We start from the raw sequence: 20,265 nt of genomic DNA on the forward strand, positions 1-20,265 counted from the left end.
CCACTTCCTTCCTTCCGGGTGTGTGCGGTGCTCGCTAGGAAATTTTTATTTAGGCGACTAAGTAAAACGCCTGCTTGTAAAAACACACACGGGGAGACCCATACTCACGCGCAGAGAGCCCGTTTAGTTTCAGTTATTGCCCTCTGGCGAGTGAAATAACTCGGTGTTACTATCCAAGTGGGAACGGCGGGGGCGGGACAACGGAAAGAGGCAAATGTATTGGGCAACTCAGGTTTCATTTCTGGAAAATTCCGGTCCGCCCCGCGCGAGCGTCGCTCGAGGGGCCACGGCGGGTGGGTGGCGAGGGCGCAGTGGGAGGAGCAAAGGGGGAAGGCAGCCAGCGCAGCGGGAGCGGCAGCCTCGAGCGAGCGAGCGAGCGAAAGCTGACAGGGGGCGGGGCAGGAGGGGCGGGGAGCGCGTGCGCGTGGCGCTGAACTGAATTGCGCGTGACAGGCAGCGGGGCCCCGAGCAAGAGGGAGGGGAAGGAGGCTGGGAACTTTCGTTACTCCACTTGGAGGGAAGCTCAAGCGGCGGCGGCAGCAGCAGCAGCAACAACCACCGCAATAGTAGCAGCCGCGCGGGGGACGCGCGGGAGGGAAGTGGGCGAGCCATGGACCTGCGAAAGGTGAGCGAGCTGCGGGCCTTCGTGAAACTCTGCAAGGAGAACCCGGCCATCCTGCACAGCGACGACCTGCGCTTCTTCCGCGACTGGGTGGAGGGGTAAGTCGGAGGGAAGCCCCTCATGGGGTGGCGCTGGAGGAGGGGGAGCAGGGGGTGGGGGTGGAGTGGCGTCCTCCGTATCCCCGTTTCTTCATCTCTCCCACCCTCACCCCCTTTTTCAGGTGATGAAAGTGTGCTCGGTTTACGGGCGGTAGGGGTTGGGGGGCTGCTGCTGGGTTTTTGTTTTTGGCGGGAGGGGGGTTATTTGGTGGGCGGCGAGCCCTGGATCAGGCCTCGATCATAAGAGAGGTCGGGCTTGAAAAGCGCGGAATTGTAGGAGTTGCAGGGACTTGTATGGGGCTGGGGAAATGGGGAACACTTCATAATAATTTATTTGCCTTGCGAAAGGTGCCTGCTTTGGTTTGGGTCTTCAATCCTTTCCCTGAAATCCGAGGCTGTTTGAGGGACGGATGGCCGGATTTCTGGACGGAAGGCCTAGCCGTGTCATTGGAAACCTGTTTTTCTCGCGTCCAGTTACTCCACTCCCCCCCCCCCTTTCTCGACAAGGAAAGGGTTTCAGGCTGTTACAATTAGCATGTGCTCTTTAATCCCCTCGGGTTCGAACATTTCTGCTGCACAGAAAACGTTTTTTCGTGCCTGAGGAAAGGATTAGAAAAAGCTTTCACATCATTAGGATGATTACTCATGTGTTGCACTTTCTTTACTCGTCTTATATGCATTTTGTTTCTGGAATATTGTCCCCTGGTACTGCACCAGAGCACATTTAGTGAAACACAAACATTATAAACTACATGCCAAGCACATTTTTGCCTATTCTTTTCTTTTCTTTCCACCTGGAAGTTCCTCCTTTGTTGAAAAAAGCATGTGTTTTGCAGTAGCCTTAAACTGAGTTGCTTAGGATTGTTATGTCATCTTTTAGGAAAAAAGATTTTATTTATCTAACGACTTTTTGTGGAAGTGTGTGTAACACAAGCCACAATTCAAACACCTTGGATTGTGCAAATACCAGTGCAGTATATTGTTGCATGCCATTCTCGGAGCAGGGCGAGATTCCAGGGGTTCCAGGAGCTTACCCAGGGTTTGGTGTCCTTATGATATATGGTTTGTTTACACACATATGCAACCTGAACCTACAATGGAGGGGATTCAAACAGAAATCAAGCCTTGCTCTGACTCTCACCAGCTTGCGGCTTCTAGGTCACATCATTGCAACTCAGCTCTAAACTCCAGCTTTGCCCAGAGCTGGTGGAGGGGCACCACCCATTTGCCTTCTCATACAGAACCCCTTTCCTTTGTTTCACTAGTGGCTCATCACCCAGGCTTTCACCTCAATACAGGAAGCTAGCCTGGCTTATATTTTAACACTTGCTAGATCCAGGGGTTAGATTAGAAGGATCTCACATAGAGCTTACTTTCTCCCCACCAACTCAGCAATATGTAACCGTTTTTAGATTTAGTATTCAATTTATGTAAAACTAAGGTAGGCAGAGCTTCTTTCATATTGTTGTAAGCATGGTTAAAAACATTTAACTGGATTACTTATTGAAATCTGTACAATAGTAAAATTGGCTGTTAAAATTTTCCAGATGGTTCTCTAATATCCCCTCCATGATTTCAGATCCTGCTTGAAAGCAATCAGTGTTACATTGCCAAGAGTGCCCTTTATGCAGCCAACCACATTCTGGCTAAATGAATTAAAAACCATTATGGAGTCCTGTTTCATAGCCCAGGAAAAAACCCTCAAGTAATAATGTTGATGATTCTGTGAAGAAAAGCAGTCTATCTTTGGCTTCTACAGACCTTTAAAGTATGGTTCCATGACAGTGCAAAAGCTTGTATTTCATGCTGTGGAGTGTAGAAAGAGTTTTGGCTGAAAGAGCTATACCTGTACTGTAGAGGAGTGTAGAAACAAACACGGCTGTGTTTAAGGTAACCTGTCGCTCTATCTATTGGGTAGTAATATTTCAGGTTTTCTGCTGGAGTGGTAGAACTTGTTCATTTGAAATCTTTCTCTGTGTGTGAAATGGTTTTTGTTTTGAATCAAATAGTTGTTTAATAACACGGTCTTGTAGCATTAGGAGGCTTTGCATGTATTGTAATCAGTGGACTTACGGTAGGTATGCCTAGCTCATACTACGATTGGGCTATAAAAGTATCAGTTAGTTTTTGAATGGTAAAGACTTCCTAACAATGTGAGCAGTGAAACTGTAAATCAAATAGGGTGGCCAGAGAATATTAGTAGTTCTTATTTGGTGGTTACTCTTCTGGGTTAATTTTATTTCAATTAGATTTCACAGATTTCCACCACCACCTTTTGCTGTACATTCTAGGGCAGGGAGGTCCAGCCTTTCAGACCAAGTGGGCCACAAGAGTACTTGACAGGAACCTGCAGGGCACACCCTGCATTGTTGTGCTGTGGGGGGAGGCCAAAATTTGAGCCCTTCCCAGCCCTGATGCCTCCTTCCCAAAGCCCTCACACCTTGTATACCCGGTTTTGGGAAGGCAGTGCAAGGAGGGGGCACCAAATGTTGTTGAGGGCCCTCAGAAAAGGTCTCAAGGGCTCCATGCAGCCCTCAAGTCATGTGTTGGATCACCCAGTTCTAGGGAAATCAGTTGTGGTGCAAAGCACATGCTTTGCGAGTAAGTATCACAGGTACAGAACAATGTAGAACAAGCTGAGCACCTGCACCCCTTGCTCTAGGAAAGTTGCTGGGGATCATTTACATTCCACCTCTTTACAGATATATTTTTTCTAGTGTTATTGCTTGTAACCTTTGTACATATCACAGTTCTGACTTGAAAGCATGGGTAAAAATGGAGTATTTTGTTCAGGGTAATTTGCTTAGTGTTGTGGAATCATACTGCGGCATGTGGAAGTACAAGTTATATCTAGAAATGCTTAACCTTCCACAGCTTTTTTTTCTTTCCAAATTTCCTGGATTAGAAGGCAGCAAATGCTAGTTAATTGACATTGCTATGCTTAAAGGGGTTTCAGTTGTTCTACCCTAATAAAATAAAATTGTGCTGAAGTAGCAATTCAGAAAACCAAATGGGACTAATTTCAAGGTAATAGAATTTCTGTTCAGTTATTCTTTAGTCATAAATATTCATTGATAACTGTTACTTAGTGGTTTATATTTTTCATTTATCTTAAACCAAATGCTGTCAAACTCTGTATCTCTCTCACCAATCTTTTTCTTTTTTTGAAAAGTATGGGAGGTAAAATACCACCAGCTCCATGCAACACTTCTGAGGAAGGAGCTGCGGAAGGAGCTGCAGAAGGAACACACGAGGTAAGAGAGAGGTGCTTGTTAGGATTATGTCTTTTATGTTTGTACATACAGTTCTTAGTGTACGGTGCAATTTGATATAAAAAATTGACCTGCATCTCAGCTTTGGGCAATAGTATGGATGCTGTCTTATAAATCACACAGAACACACACAAATTGGGAATTGCCTGTAGTCCAAGTGGGAGATAACCAGAGCATGTACCACTCTGACAAGACATTGCGCAGGCAGGCAGGGTCTCAGCCGGCTTACTGGATGGAGCTGATAGACAGCTGCCCTGGACACAGTGTGTGTCTCTCCTTCATGTGTCAACAAGATCATTAGTAATTACTCAGGCTTTCTTTGCACATACCTAAAGATGCATGTTGGATACTACATCGTTTGTTGATTCCATGATAATCATTTTTTGACACTTCTGTTCATAAAGGGCCATTAGCCTATACAGAAAAATAATTTGGGAAGATATAGTATAGTGATTATGATTTTAATTTCCCTTCTATACGGAACCCTTGTTGAGCACCAATTTTGCCCGCAACAAAATCTGGGAATTAAACAGGGATATGAATATTGAAGAGGATAAATGGAACAATTTATGGACAAAATCACTATATAAATCTCTGTCAGCAGCTGAGATACATTTCAGACACTGTGATAAATCAGTATATCACGATATTTAGCTGCTGATATATTATGATGTTGAAAACCAGATATCGCCCAGCCCTAGTCATGGGTCAGCCAACATGGAGGAAAGGGTAAGAACAGGAGAGCTTGCACATGTCATACACATTACTTTTTTGGGAGGTAGCTAGAGATGATGCGTTTTATCCTCCCTGCACTATCCCCTGAACAGGAGGTCACCCCACTGTGTTTGTTGGCTTTTTAAAAGTCTTTATGCCTTCCGAAGTGGTTTGTCATGTGGCAAGGGCTTCTGCTGTTTGGAAAGCAGAAATCTAAAGTTCCCTTGGGTGTGTAGTTAGTTGCATAGTTCTTTGAATCTTGAAAACTGGCGGTAGTGGTGCTGATGATTGCTGTAAGACGTGATAATCAGACTCTTCTAACAAATATCGTACTTCATTGGTCAGATATGCTGCTTTTCTGATGGGGCCCCTTGCCCTATGTTTCAGTGCTACTTATATATGTTTCCAGATCTTCCCAGGTGAATTTTAGAACAGTAGAAAGTCTAGATTTTCCAGTAGTCTGTAGCAAGCAGAAGTTAAATAACCAAAATATCATAATTACATTTTTGAGATATTCACCTTTTAAATTTAAAACTTCCCAACTGGAAAAACAGTGCAACAGTTCTTCAATTCAGTCTCTGAAAATAATTTATTCTAGAATTGTCTGAACATCCTACAATACCACCCTAAGCGAAGCGTTAAATGAGCATGACAATAATTTGATATCCTTTTCATTAGGCAAAAGCAGAAGAAAAGAAGCCAGAGGAACCGCCAAAGCCATCAGAACCCGAGAGTGAAGAGAGTGATGTGGGTGAGTTATTCAGTACTGTATTGCATGGTTTCCGTGTTGTAGATGCAACGTTTTGGGTTCATTTTTCCTATTTAGCCTCTTATGTGGAATAACTAGGATTCTTCTAATTAGTGGTGTTTTTGTTTGCAGAAATTGATAATGAAGGAGTGATTGAACCAGACAGTGATGAACCTCAAGAAATGGGAGATGAAACTCTTGAGGTAATAAGCTTAATTGAGATTGGAACTGTCTCTCTTTGTAAAACCTCATGTAGCTTTTTCAATCAATCAGCATTCCTGGATTGCACGGCATGAAAATTGCTTTACAATATTTTAAGAGTTATCTAAACAAATCCACCATGATATAATCTGTACTAATATATAGGAAACCAATGCAGAACATGGATTTCAAATTACCCTTTTAATGTTAAGAAAAATAACTGATATCCAAGAAAGATTTTTGTGTCCATGTCACCAGGTTGTGGCCAAAACAAAGGTGGACCTGGCCATCTCATGTCTGCACATGCACTTCTGTATCACATACATGTCCAATACACCAGGCAGAAGAAATAAAGCAGTCCTGTTGCATGCACAATGGAGACTGGGAGCTAGTGGGCTAGCAGGAAGAGCTTGCTGAGCTGGATCAGACCAGCAGACTGCCAGTGCACCACTGCCAGCTGTGTTCTACCATAACTAAATAGCCACTGATCTAAAGTATGAAAAAATAAATAAAAAGTTAAGACAATTTCAACTCTCCTTCATAGTCTGTGTGGCTTTTTAAAAAGAAGAAATTTCTTGTTGATAGATATTTTTCTAATTGCCTTTAAGTAGTTTTGAAACACATATCCCTTTACAGAGATTCGGTTGAGTCGTATATTGATACTCTAGACCAGGCACCCCCAAACTTAGGCCCTCCAGATTTTTGGACTACAATTCCCATCAACCCTGACCACTGGTCCTCTTAGCTAGGGATCATGGCAGTTGTAGGCCAAAACATCTAGAGGGCCGCAGTTTGGGGGTGGCTGCTCTAGACCTTTTAAAATTTCTAGAATTAAGAATGCTTTCCAAATACTTGGTGTGAATTGAAGTCACTTTGTTTCTCTCTCCTTTAGGTAACGGAAGAGATGATGGACCAGGCGAATGAAAAAAAGATGGAAGCTATTAATGCACTAGGTGAAGGTGAGTTCTTTATAAGGAAAATTAATTTTCTGACAAGCTTTTTAGAGGTAAACAAAATATGTATTTTAGTATACTTCTATTTTATAGGGTGGATTGTGAGTTTCTTAATTCCCACAGTGTTAAGAAAACAGTATTTAGAAGTTGGTCTTTTCAATAAGTACATAATTCAAACAAAAGCACGTTCCAAATTCACCATAACTTTGATTCAGACAGTGCAGTGAATGACTGTCTTTAAAATAATTTCATTTCCCATCTGATCCAGAAAAAGAATAATTTTATTTAAAATGCTTGAGACTAAACATCTTGTCTTGATACCTAAAATATGATGCTATAGCCACTAGACAAACTTTCTGGGGAGGGGAATTCAGTAACCAGCATGTCAGAAGCATTGCCTACCACTTAATTGGTCATGGTGGTGAAACTCTGAGAAACGCTTCTCTGTCAACCTGCATGAGAAGATCTCAGCTCCCATGTAGGTTGACAGAGAAGAAGTAGTCCTTAAGGGACCAGTGTTTCAAGCTGTAAAAGGCATTAAAGCAAGGTTAAAGAGAACTCTGCTTTATGTTATGGCCCACTGACCTGCAAGTAAAATAAATAAATTGGAGGGCTAGGCAAATTGCCTCTCACTCACCAGGCTCCCCTCCCATGCAGGTCCTGTCAAGGTGTGTGTGTGTGTGTGTGTGTGTGTGTCACTCACTCTCACTCATTCTCACACACACTTTTTCTCTCCCCCCCCCTTCCTGAAAGAGGCAAGGGAGGAAGTACATGTTGTTCGGCTCTGTTGCCTAAATGAATCCATATGCATTTCACATAGTCATTCCATGGGGATACCACAGTTGGTGGTATCAAAAGATACTGAGAGAACTAGGGGTATCAAAAGGCTTGTATTCCTCTTCTCTTGGCACTGGTTATCACATAGGGTGACCAATGCGGTTTCTACAACAAAACAGGACTTGAAACCAATTTGTCTAGATTTGTCTAGAAAACCGTACGAAAACCTGGGGTTGCACAGCAGCAATCCACTTGAGTGCCTTGTCCCAAAAGAGGATGTATGCAATTTGTCAATGAGACAAGACTGATGGCACTATGTACCATTCCCTTTATTCCATATGTCCTGTACTCCTAACTGAGACAAGTATATCATTTAGATTTCTTCTTTGGGGGTACAATTGAAGCTTTATTTATATTTTCAGGTGAACTTCAGAAAGCCATTGATTTGTTCACAGAAGCCATCAAGTTGAATCCACAACTGGCTATCTTGTATGCCAAACGAGCCAGGTGAGACTTTAAATTTGAAAACAAGTGCATTAGAGGATGCCAAACTATATATACCCAAAAACAGCTTAGTCTAGACTAATTAACTGCAGAATTGTCTTCCTAAATGAATTGTTAGTAAAATGTACATATTGTACAAAATGTGACAATATACCTTGACTTGGCTGCAAAAAAAACTGTTCAGCCTCTTGTGCCTCTTTGTTAAATCTATTTTGATAAGCTCCTTTGCAAGGCAACATACAGTCTTTGACATTTTGAGGTGCTGTTATTCACCTGAAAAGTCGTGTTGGTGGTTGTGGAAATATTTACCAGACATTCTGTATAATAAGTGTAAATGTCAGTTTTCTAAATTGCTATGTGCTCATGGTTGTCTTTACTTCTAATGACCCTGTTCCATGTTCTCCTTCCCATTTACCTCTTCTCTTTCCCTTGTCCTTAATGTTACCATACCTGTAAACATAAAGTCAGATTACAGAATGACTTTATGAAAAAGCAAGCATTTAAGTTTTTCTTAGCACACTTGGACATAATTTAGATGTCATATTCCTAACTTTGCTTTTTGTCTTGAGTAAGAAAGAGTGTGTGTAATGTATTTATTAAAGGACTTAGCTAATTTAAATTGGCAGTTGAGATTCTAATTATCTTTCTGCTTAATGTTGCTTCATAGAAGTCACTGTCAGATAAAAATTGAAGCAATAGGTGATTGATGCCATTAATACCAATCTTAGAAAAAGAAAAGTCTATAAGCCATTAAACTACATTATTATTGAATTTTTGTTAATGAGCATTAAAAGCTCAACATACTTGTCTTGTAAAAAAAGTCCAATAAAAAAGTGGTTGTAGCAAAAAAAAAAAAGAATAGGATGTATCCAAATTACTGAAGCGGCTTGCAGTTTTTGGGACAGTGGAAGGGGAAAAATATGATTAGGCAACATGACTGTCATGTAACTTGTAGCATCTCTAGACTCCATACTGAGTACCCAAAAATGTGCAGCTGATAGTTCCTTAAACATATTTGATTTCCTTGTTGTTGACAGTGTCTTTGTGAAAATGCAGAAGCCAAATGCTGCCATCAGAGATTGTGACAGAGCCATTCAGATTAACCCTGATTCAGCACAGCCTTACAAATGGCGAGGGAAAGCCCACAGGTAAAGAAACTAACCTCTCTTTACATTGTACTCCTGATTAATGAAAATACCAACTTTCCAGTCTGGTTTGCTGTTAAATATAATCTAGTTGTGTAGCTGGTATTTTTTATTAAATTGATTCAACTCGTGAGCGTCTGTTTTTATAATTGTAAATTGTTGCTACCTGTTCTGTTACCTTATTGTGAAGGGCAGTTAAGATAATCGTAACCATGTATAAATGCACATTTTTGTACTGTTCTGTTACCACTGTAAATTCTCCTTTGCTTCTTCAATGTAAAATATGGAAGTAAGGGACAGTTTGGATTTGCAAAAATACAAGTAACATAATAATGAATTGGAAAGTTTCTGTGTGGTTTTCAAGCTGTGCATATCCATGGGTTTTCTTTTAGCCCAAGAATGACAAACATGCGGCCCTCTGGAAGTTTTTGGACTCAAAACCCCCATAATCTCCAGCCAGCATGATCAGTGTTCAGGGATGGTGGGAGTTGTGGTCTTCAGAAGTTGTTGGACTAAGGATGCCCACCCCTATTTTATGCCATGGGTTAAATCTGATTTTAAAATGTCTTTGCCAGGCTGTTGGGTCACTGGGAGGAGTCTGCACATGACCTGGCATTAGCTTGTAAACTGGATTATGATGAAGATGCTAGTGCCATGCTGAAGGAAGTGCAGCCCAAAGTGAGTGACAACAGGAATACATATTTATTTTCTTACATTTTCTATTCTTTTTTCGTGGAATTGAACACAGTGTATATGTGATTCCCTAAAGCTCCTTAGCTTGAAGAGAGTGGTGGCCTCATGTGCCTTCAGGCTGTACCTTGGGACATCAAATTTATTGCCTTGTTCATGGTTTGTCTTCTGTGGTGTTAGGCAGAACTTATTTCAGAATTTGGTGTCTGTTGGAATTATGCATGGCCTCATAGTTCAAAACTAAGGATGCTGTGGTTCCATCATCTAACTTCCAGACGATTGCTGGAAGTAGACAAGTTTTCCATGTGTCCACTGCATGTCTCTGAGTAAACTCCTATAATATCTGAAGGGGAAATGTGTGTGTATGATATGGGCATGTGTTCCCAATATTTGTGGGAAAGGAACAGTGGGAAAACTGTAGATACATCTGCTGCATAAAACGTGGATCATCCGATATCAGTGCATTAGCTAGAACGTAATATTGTTGTTGTTTTTATTGATTTGCTGCATTGCCGCATGGGAGTGCTGTCAGCTGTGATTACAAACGGTTCAGAAAATTATAAACTTCAGCCTTGTCTCTAGAGAACCACTCCTTGTTTTTGCAAGCTGGCCTATATATTCAAAGAATATTTTTGAATAATTATTTAACTGAACTGCTTCATCAGGTCTGGCATTCTGTAGATCATATGTGGAGACCTTTGGCCCTCCAGATCTTGAACTAAACTCTCATCTTCCTGACCTTTGGCCATGCTTGCTAGGGGTGATGGAAGTCTTAGTTCAGCAATGTCCATAGGACCAAAGGTTTGCCCCTCCTACTGTAAGTTTAGGATTTACATCAGCAAGGGATATATCTTAACCTTGTACAAAAGGAAGAGCCATCAAGTAGGTCATAAATTTTGATATCTCATAATCATGTACATATATAATTGAACATTTCTGAAGCTTTGATGTGATAGCCTGGCTTCTGCTTCCTCTCCCTTCCACTGTGTATTTGGAACTGCTCTCTCCACTGTCTTATTACCCACAGATAGAATGAATATTTGATTCAACAAGCCTAAGTCTTCCACATATCTTTTTACTTCATTGACAACTCCTAAAAATGGCATATGTCTCCCCTTCTCCATGGTTTTTATGGATGAAAAGAAGAGAAGGCATTTCAGGGTTGTAGGAAATGCCTCTGCTCTGTCCATACTCATTGTTGCAGTCTCCATGTCTATTGCTTTATTGTTTGCCACATGAAGAGGAGTGGGGATGTTTAGGAAATGCCTGTTGTTGCTAGGTGGGCAGGACCAACTCCTGTGAAGATGCCTTAGGGCAGTTCCCTCCTCCCTCTCATTGAAACTGCAGCATAGAGAATGATAATAAAAATATGAGCAACTAACCGAAACAGTATAATTTCACAAAACAGAGGACCAAGTAAGATAGGCTAGTCTCAGCCACAGGGTTCAAAATTAACAGGGTACCAGGCGCATTTCATGCCCAAAGAGTCTCCATTTGCAAACACCTCAAAAGGTCTGGGTGCCATTTTTTGTGCCTGGCTGATGCTCAAGGATTTCTGAAATGTATGTGCTCTGAAGCCTCAAAGTATATGTTAAGGATAGACAATATGTTAGTTAACAAAGAGTTTAACAACAAAGAGTAGTGTGTATGGTACCAATATTTTTGTCCTAACCACCAAATGAAACATGCATTAACAATTTCTGTTAAAATGTGATATTAACAATGTGTCACTTATGTGAATTGTGTATTAGTTCATGTATATCAAAATAATAACTAATAAGTGTTGCCAACCCCCATCCCCAAACATTTGGCTCCTAGCTTTTCTATCCCAGTTGCTAGCACTGCTCAGCCAGGGTAGACTTAGAATCCTAGAATTGTAGAGTTAGAAGCACAAGGGTCATCTAGTCCAATCCCCTTCAATGCAGGGCTCATTTGCCCAACGTCAGGCTTGAACCCACGACCCTGAGATTAAGAGTCTCATTCACTACTGACGGCTATAGTTGAGACTTGACCTAGTTGGGAGCCGACTATGAAAGTCCCTTTAAAGTTTTTGATAAAAGATGCAGAAAGGCTTCCTTTATAATATTTGAAGAAGCATCTGGAAGCTGAAACCTGTGTAAAATATTATAATGGCTTCTCCAAGTAGCAGTGTTATGGATGCTAAGAGCTTTTGCTGCCAAATACTGATGACAACTAAAGGCATGTTTTTTTCTCAGTACATCATGTTTTGAGATGGCTAGTTGATACCACCGACCCAAAAAGTGATATCCCTAGAGCCTAAAGTTTTGTATGCCAAGTGTGTAGTATACACACTACTATTTTACATTTTGAACCTTGGTTTTAGCATTTCTGGCTTCAAAATATGCTATGTTGTCTAGATCAAGGGTGGCAAATTTGCAGGGTAGACTTGGCCTGCCAAGCCATTTCTGGTGACCTACCACCCCTTGGGAAAATTGACTCATCTCCATCCACAGGAGTGCCCATTCACCACTTAACATGGTCCTATTGCTAAGGGGTCTTAGCACTGTAGAAAGAGGAAGGTCTATCATTTCTCTCCACCACAGTACTGGGTTAGGAGAGGATCCTAACCCAATGTGGCCCCCTAAGGCTGAAAAATGTTAAGACACTCCATTCTTGATTAAGACTTTTTCAGTGGCAATCTGCATTCTTTAGCTTGGCTTGGCCAGAACACTAGAAGCAATTCTCTTAAAAGATTTTTACACATGACTTGTAGTATAAATTCCTAGATAGGTTTCCAGACTTTGACAGCCTAGATAATCATTTTCACTCTGTTCACTCATACCATCAGCAGCTTCAGGCTGCAGGTTTTGCCCCCTTGTGAAATACTGACTTCATATCCTGTGGGACTCAGCTATATATTGAATCTTAAGCTGCCTGTTGAAGAGAAGGTGTGTGTCTTAAATATCTAATTTGCAGCACTAGAGAAAGAATTGGCAGAATACAAAAACAATTAAAACTAGTTGAGGTCAGTAAAGTGCTAAGATGGTATTTTAAAGATGCTCTGGAGTCATATGACTAATACCCACCCTCTGCTTCAGGCTCAGAAGATTGCGGAACACAGAAGAAAATATGAACGAAAGCGTGAAGAAAAAGAAATCAGGGAAAGGATGGAAAGAGTAAAGAAAGCTCGAGAAGAACATGAGAGAGCTCAAAGGGTGAGAGCTTTAAAAAGCATGTACAACAGGAAAATAACCCAGCATAACTCTATCCAAAAATGTGTATGGAAATAGGCTAAAAAAGGGGAGCTTCTACAGTTTCAAATGTTAACCTATGTTTTAGAATGTCTATCTTTAACTGAATCTGTATTTAGTTGCAGAGAACTTCAAAATGATAACTATTTTTTTGTACAGGTAACTCACATCTTACACTTATTATACGTATTTAACATGATCACAGCTTTATGCACACCACCAATTTTTGTTTTCATTTTTTTAAACAAATACCATGAAAATGTGATGCACGGGGTGGGAAGGGGTGGCTGAGCAGGAAGAAACTGCAAACAGTCTCGGTAGTCTTTGTGAAAGCGTTTGAGTGTGGTTGAAGAGTCTGCAGAATGTGAAGAGAAAACACACAACCCCTGTGTTGCAAAATATGACTCCGCAATAGACAATGGCCAGAGACAATTACAATGTGAAAAATTTTATGGAATAATTCAAAACATAAAGATTAACAAACTAAACTCTCTGAAAGTACTGAATGAATCACGGTGCCAGACTTTACCTGGCGGAGAACAAGCTGTGAAGCTTTGTAATCGGCAATGGCCAATTCTGATGTCCAACTCTGAACTGCTGAACAGTGCTTCCGGATAGCAACTACTGTTTCGTTGAATTCTTCATCAGCCAATTAGTTACACAAATACCCGTATTTTTTTTTCATAAAATGTTGTTAGTAACAGTGACTACATAATCGCATGAGCACTGTTCCAGAGTATTTTTCATTCTCATGTATATTACATCTATTCCAAAGAAAATGGGGTATGTAACCTTTTTATGTCACATTTATAATTTCCACGCTATTTGAAGTTGTTGTTATGCATGTGCAGGTCATCGTTTGAACATTTTCATTTTATGAAGAAATTACATATCTTTCTACTTACAAGTGTTTGTTGAACTAATTGGCTGATGAAGAATTCAATAAAACAGTAGTTGCTATCTCGAAACACTGTTCTGCAGAGTTTAGAGTTGGACATCAGAATTGGCCATTGCCGATTACAAAGCTTCACAGTTTGTTCTCTAGCGGGTAAAGTCTGGCACCGTGATTCATTCAGTACTTTCAAAGACTTTAGTTTGTTAATCTTTATGTTTTGAATTATTCCATAATTTTTTTCACATTGTTTCTGGCCATAGTCTTGCTTTTGATATTGCTGAGTGTGAAGAGAAGGCAGAGGAGGTAGCAGAGAGTTGGAGTGGGTGATTGGCGGAGACCAGAGAGACTTGTAGAGAAGTTTGGAAAGACATTGGAGGAGGTTGGAGTGTGGAAGAAGCAGTTGGAGAGGGAGATTGAAGGAGGTCGGAGAGATATCATAGGAGTTTGGAAAAGGTGGTTGGAAGAGGTCTGAAGGACTTGTGGAGGGTCTTGGAGGAGACTGGATTGTGGATGAGGTGGTTGGAGAAAGCTGCAGAATGGCCGCAAAACACAAGGCGTCCTCATTCTCATCAGCTGCTGAGAAACCAAAGAAGAAGCGAAGGATGGTTCCCACACTGGAAAAGAAGTTGGCTGTGCTGAACTGCTTGAGAGCTGGCTCTATGTGTGCTGTGGCAGGCAAATATGGCCGGAATAAGTACAGCATCCATGCCATCAGGGTGCATGAAAATGAGATCCATGGAGTAGTTGGATCTATTCAGTTGACTGCTGAATAGCTAGAGGAACTGGTCAGATCAAGTTTAGAATGTGAGGATGAGGATGGAGAGCATGAGCCAGCAAGTTGGAACCTGCAGACATTTCTCAATTCTTCAAAGTCATAAAGCACACAAATGATCTGATTGCAGAGTTTGATTCCTTCATGGAACGCAGCCTCAAGATCATCCATGGGATTACAGACACTGAAACCATGCAAGGAAATGTTTGATGAGTTCAAGAGACAATAGTGGCATTTTTGCCCATGCAATCCACATCTGGATCTGAACCACAGCCAAGCACTTCTTCTGGCTATCTGGCAACACCCCTTGTCCTCATATCATCCCCATAAGCATCATTTAGCAAGGAAGAGGAGGAGGAAGACTAAGAGCCTTATTTCTCACACACGGATGAGTGCAGTGATTTATTTATTTTTACAGTTTTCTAGGGGTCGTTCTGGCTTTGCGCTGCTTATATGTGCAATGGCCAAGAACATAATCCCTGCTGTGTAAGATGTGACTTATCTGTAGTTTGAAGCCCAGTGCTATAAACACTGAGGAAGCAGCAACAAACTTGAGCATTAAAATAAATATCACAACTATTTTCTTTTCAAAACTCATTCTTCCAGGGGCCTAGAAATTCAGTATCCTGGAGTGAAGCCGTATTGCAGAACTTAAGAACATGTAGGGTCTGTGTAGTAGGCTTTGGATCCAGTTGTAATAGCCTTCTCAGCTTTCTATATATAAGCTTGATTAGTTGGAGAGCATGTGACGTTTTCTCATGATTTATTGATTGCAGGAGGAAGAGGCTCGACGACAAACTGGAGGACCTCAGTTTAGTGGCTTCCCAGGTGGCTTCCCAGGTATGTGTTCATTTCAAAGCATGAATAGCAACAGAGAAATGCTATGGGTCATAGCATTTTGTTTAACTTGCTACTAGGGCAAAAGAAAAGCTGTACTTATGTAAGTTTGGTTTTTCAAACAAGAAGGAAAGTTGTTTGGCTGCTGGAAGGGAATATCTGTATGTGAAGGGAACACATAACTACTCATAGGAACAAAACACTCACTGTAGTGGCCTAGGAGACCATGAAAGTGACTTGGGGCTAGAAAAGAGGGAGATGTTATTGAGACCTGAAGAGCCTCACCCATATCATCCTGTTCCCACACTCTGTCACTCCTTTGCAACCAAAGAGAGAGCCTTTCTGGACATGGCATGCCATCTGTAGGCACCTCCCCAGAAAGGCTCACCTCACTGCTTTTAGGGACCAGAGAACCTCTTTTTATTCTTTTTGTATTTTAGGTATTTTAAAGTCTTAACTGCTTGCTGTTTTTAAACTGCTGGTTGTTTTTTATGTGGTTGATTGTTTCTTAATCCTTTATTTTATGAACTGCCCTGGAACCAAATCTAATGAAGGGTGATAAACAAACTTGCTAACAGCAAATCTTAGAAATCATGTACACTGCAGAATTGCTTGCCCATACAGCCTCCTCTCTTGTGTTTTGCTTTATTGGTAAGATCGTACAGAGTATGTACAACTTGCTGTGCTGAAGTAATCCTTCACATACAATTTGCTAAAGAGGCCATGATAATACATTCCTCTGTTTATGAAAAGACAAAGCCTTGAAGTAGCATAACTATTTCATAGGTAACCTCCAGCTGAAAGTGACTGTATTTGGACCCGGAGGACTAAGTGGGTATTAGAACACAGAATAAAGTCTTGATATTTGTTCAAGAAAAGTTTTAGTTCCCTTGCTCTCCTGGCTATAGGAGGCTTCCAAAGAATGGTAATATGTAAGGATGTAACACATATGTGAAAGCAGGGTATGCTTTGCTGTAGGGTTTGTACCCACAGGTGCCATGGAGCCCCCAAAGGCCTTCATTGGCACCTGCCGGCACCATGCTGCCTGTGAGAGCTGGGTTGGTTTCCCTTGATATTTTTTTGGGGGGGGGGGTTGTAGAGGATTTTTTAATGGCAGAGCAGTTGCTTCAGCTGGAAAGGCTGCTTCCTTGCATTCTGGTTAGTTTGGCAGGATGTTTAAGCAGTGGGTTAGGAAGTGGCAGGGATGGCCCATCCTGTTTGTTTGCTTGTTGCCCACCAGCTAGGTGGAACTGGCAGCAGGCACTTGTTGCTTGTTCACCCCATGTAGGGCCTCCATCTGTGTGTGTGATTAAGAAAGATGCACTTTGGAGAGAGAGAAGAGGTATGTGTGACAGAGAAGGAAGCAGATGTATGTATGTAGTGCAGTCTCTAAGGGTGGGAGGGCAGGAAGTACGAATGTGTAGTCTCAGAAAGAGGAATGGATGCACTTGGACAGAGAGAGGGAGAGAGATGTGTTTGACTGGGCATATGTGTGTACAAGAGAGATTTATGGGTATATGTGGTCTATTTGGGTGCTCTGTGCATGCACGTGCATAAAAGTGTGTGTGATGTGACCACTTTGTATATTTTTCCTTGTACTGCAAAATGCTCCTCATTACTAGACAGCAACATCACTGGTTTGTGCATGGGTATTCAATATAGTGTGCCTTCTACAATCAGATCTAGCAGGACATAGCTGACTTCCCATGGTAAGCATGAGATTGTCCAGGGGGTTGGGGAGAAAGCAGCAATGACTGTACTCACTCTAATTTTTTTGTTATGCCACACCCCTCATGACAACCATTTTGCATTATGCCACACACCATGCGGTAGCCATTTTGTGACTAGCATCCATGACACTTTCTCAAAATGTGCCCTCTGGTCCAGAAAGATTGTTTATCCCTGCTCCAAGTCTATGTTTTACATTTGCAGGTTTTCCTGGAGGCATGCCTGGGGGCATGCCTGGAATGGGGGGCATGCCTGGAATGGGGGGCATGCCTGGTCTTAATGAAATTCTCAGTGACCCTGAAGTTCTTGCAGCCATGCAGGTGAGAACAAAGAACAAGTAAAATAATGATGATTGAGAGATTTAAGGAGCCCTGATTCTTCATATGAGTTGTGCTTGTTCTCTAAGGACCTTCCTCCAAATAGTTGATTATTCCATCATTCATTTATTTTCAGTCATTTTTATTCTGCTCTATAAATGTCCTTGAGGTGACATGTGGCATTTGTAACAAATGACACCGCTTAACAAGAGGAATCTTAACTGCAAGAAATACCATTTGATGTGCCTATACAGTATATAAACAGCCTATGGATACAATTTTAATATAATTGTTCTCGAGGCCAAGGGGGGGTCTTGTCATCTGGACAGCCCAGGACCTCCATATACAGTACCCAGGTTTGCATCCTAGTGAGGTCACTTCAGTGCTGCTAACAGAGAGGTTTGACTTCACTCCCAGGGACGCACTCCATTGTCTCTCAAGACAGGTGCATGCCAACAACAACTAGTATATAGTTAAGAACACTTGGTTCCCATACCACTAAGGTTTATCATACTTGATTTTATATTGTATTGTAGGCTTAACATGGATATGAAAGCCCACTTAATTTCATACAACAGTACAAGCCATTTCCCCCCTTTTTGTTTTACAGGATCCAGAAGTCATGGCAGCTTTCCAGGATGTTGCACAGAACCCAGCAAACATGTCAAAGTACCAGAATAACCCCAAAGTCATGAATCTCATTGGCAAACTATCAGCCAAATTTGGAAATCAACCCTAAAATCCCCTTCCATTGCAAGAGGTGGGGGATGTTGCAATAACACAAACCATTGTACCTCTAATTCTCCGAAGAGAATTAGGGTGCTCTGGGTAGAATCCCTTTTCCTCCTCCCTCCATGCTTCAGAAATGGCAGTCAGTTTGATTGTATTCAGGTTTTATTTCAAAAAAATACATTTCCCCCTCTCAGCACCTTTGCCCAGGAGTTTGTCTTACTCAACAGTAGTGCAGTTTCTTTTAAATTTTTAATAATTGTAATCTTCCAGTAGATTGTACCAAAATGTGTTGGGTGGGTGGGAGGCTATTTTTGGAGGGGCGTGTGGTTATTTTTTTTTTTAAGTAATAGCGTTGGGTTTCTGCTTCCCAGTAACTGAACTCCTTTGTAAGAGCTTGTAACAATTCTTAAGTTCTAACATAAGTGAAGATCAGTATTTTTTATTTTAACTGAAAGAAATAATACACAATTAATATTCTTTTTTTATATTCACAAGGGTGACTTAAATAGTTGCAGTCAGATTCTTCACAGATCAGATCCCTGCAGCAGTGGGTTAGGCTTTTAATATGTTGGTTACAAATGCTGTTGAGGTTGGACTACTTATACAATCAATGTTGAGCCGATTAACTTGTTAATTGTCTCTGTCAAGTTGTGTAGGGGGCAAATGTTTTTATTAACATTAGTCAGCTGAATAACTTCAAAAGGTAGGAGCCTTTCTGTAACTACTGAACATTATTCTTGGTTTAATTTCCTAATATTGTAGGAGGAAAACAAATTGGTTGCATTCATTCTTTAAATAATTCAGAATGAATATATACAGCATAGATCTTAAGATTGGTGAAGTTCTGGATTCTCATTTCATGGAAGCTCTAATTACATATATTTTGCCAGAACCTTATATCTTTTGCAGCTGAGTACTTCCCCATTTCCATATATCCTAGTTAGAGTATCAAATACTGATTTTTATAGGGCGGGGTTTGTTTGTCACACTATCATATTGATACTTGTGGGGCTTGAGTTTGAAAGGAAGGAGAGAAGGAAGATCTTTGTTGGAATGGCAAATCTTCAGTATAATTACAGCATGTGTATTCATTGGACACTTTGCTGAAATGTTCATTGATAACTAATACAATTAAATCTGTTATTTTCTGTCTACTAAAATTTTGATTCCTGCTCTTAATGTTGGAAACTTTGTTATAATTACGTCTGGGTCTCTTCTAGGGCTTTTGAATGTTTCCTGTTCTGTGCTCTTGTAATTTTGTCTGAACCCATAAGTGATGTATGCTTTCTGTTTGTTTAAATCTGAACAGATTTAGGAACTCACTTCTAAAAATAAACTCCAGAAAGTTTTTTCCCTTCATACAATAATAATCTCATTGAATGAAAAAAGATGAATTCATTTTTGCTTAAGAATTAGTTCTGAAAATACTTCTAGTTGCCTTTCAAAACAATAAAGACTGGTTTTGAATAAACTTTTTTGTTAATTATTGCATGTGGTGCTTATATAAGTCTTAAAACAAATTCATGGGAAGCTATTCCAAGTTTAAAGTTGGAGGGGTTATTATCTGTCTATTATTGTCCATTCTGGGTTGCTCAAACATTGGTGCTGTCTTTTCTTTTAGCAGATCAAGATGATCAGGTGACAGCAAAAACTGCAATGTTTTTAGTGGGGGCAATTAGAATAAGATGTAAATCCCCGAAATGTATTTTCTATAGTTAAGTTTTTACCTCTATCTTCAGTACAGTTTTTATTTTAATTTTAGTGCTATGGCTAGTGGATGATGCAAATAAAGATTCTTCTGATTCTGCAGCTTCTTTTAAGTTATCTCAGCAGTTGCAATCTTGCCAGTCTAGAAGCAGTCTAGAATCCTGTCGATGAGGGGAAATCTAAGGCAAATCAGAATACAAGAGCTTGCTGAATCAGCCCAAAGGCCCACTTTGTCCAAAGTCCAGTTGTCACATAAGTGGCTTATGGGAAGCCTGAAAGCATGGGACGCTTGAGCACAACTTTCTCCAGTTGTTCCTACAAATGCAGATCGGGTATTGTGT

General features: G+C 40.9%; 1 protein-coding gene across 1 annotated transcript; it reads left to right on the forward strand.

Annotated features, from left to right (window-relative positions):
* Positions 1–442: 442 nt before the first annotated feature.
* On the forward strand, positions 443–19,688 carry ST13 (ST13 Hsp70 interacting protein). Its single transcript, XM_088676650.1, has 12 exons — positions 443–720; positions 3,893–3,974; positions 5,385–5,457; positions 5,587–5,657; positions 6,548–6,614; positions 7,808–7,892; positions 8,927–9,037; positions 9,610–9,712; positions 12,784–12,900; positions 15,380–15,443; positions 17,373–17,488; positions 18,096–19,688. Exons 1-12 carry the CDS (start codon positions 611–613, stop codon positions 18,222–18,224), a joined length of 1,128 nt encoding a protein of 375 aa, XP_088532776.1. The 5' UTR covers positions 443–610; the 3' UTR covers positions 18,225–19,688.
* Positions 19,689–20,265: the final 577 nt, after the last annotated feature.

The sequence above is a fragment of the Zootoca vivipara genome, chromosome 9 (genome assembly GCF_965207765.1).
Source record: "Zootoca vivipara chromosome 9, rZooViv2.hap1.1, whole genome shotgun sequence".
In the NCBI taxonomy this organism is placed as follows: Eukaryota; Metazoa; Chordata; class Lepidosauria; order Squamata; family Lacertidae; genus Zootoca; species Zootoca vivipara.

Bases quoted from the DNA above. Each gene is read 5' to 3' on its own strand.
- ST13 (XM_088676650.1), top strand. From the start codon at position 611: ATGGACCTGCGAAAGGTGAGCGAGCTGCGGGCCTTCGTGAAACTCTGC. The intron at 5,458-5,586 runs GTGAGTTATTCA...TTTTGTTTGCAG, and splicing joins GAGTGAAGAGAGTGATGTGG to AAATTGATAATGAAGGAGTG. The intron at 5,658-6,547 runs GTAATAAGCTTA...TCTCTCCTTTAG, and splicing joins TGGGAGATGAAACTCTTGAG to GTAACGGAAGAGATGATGGA.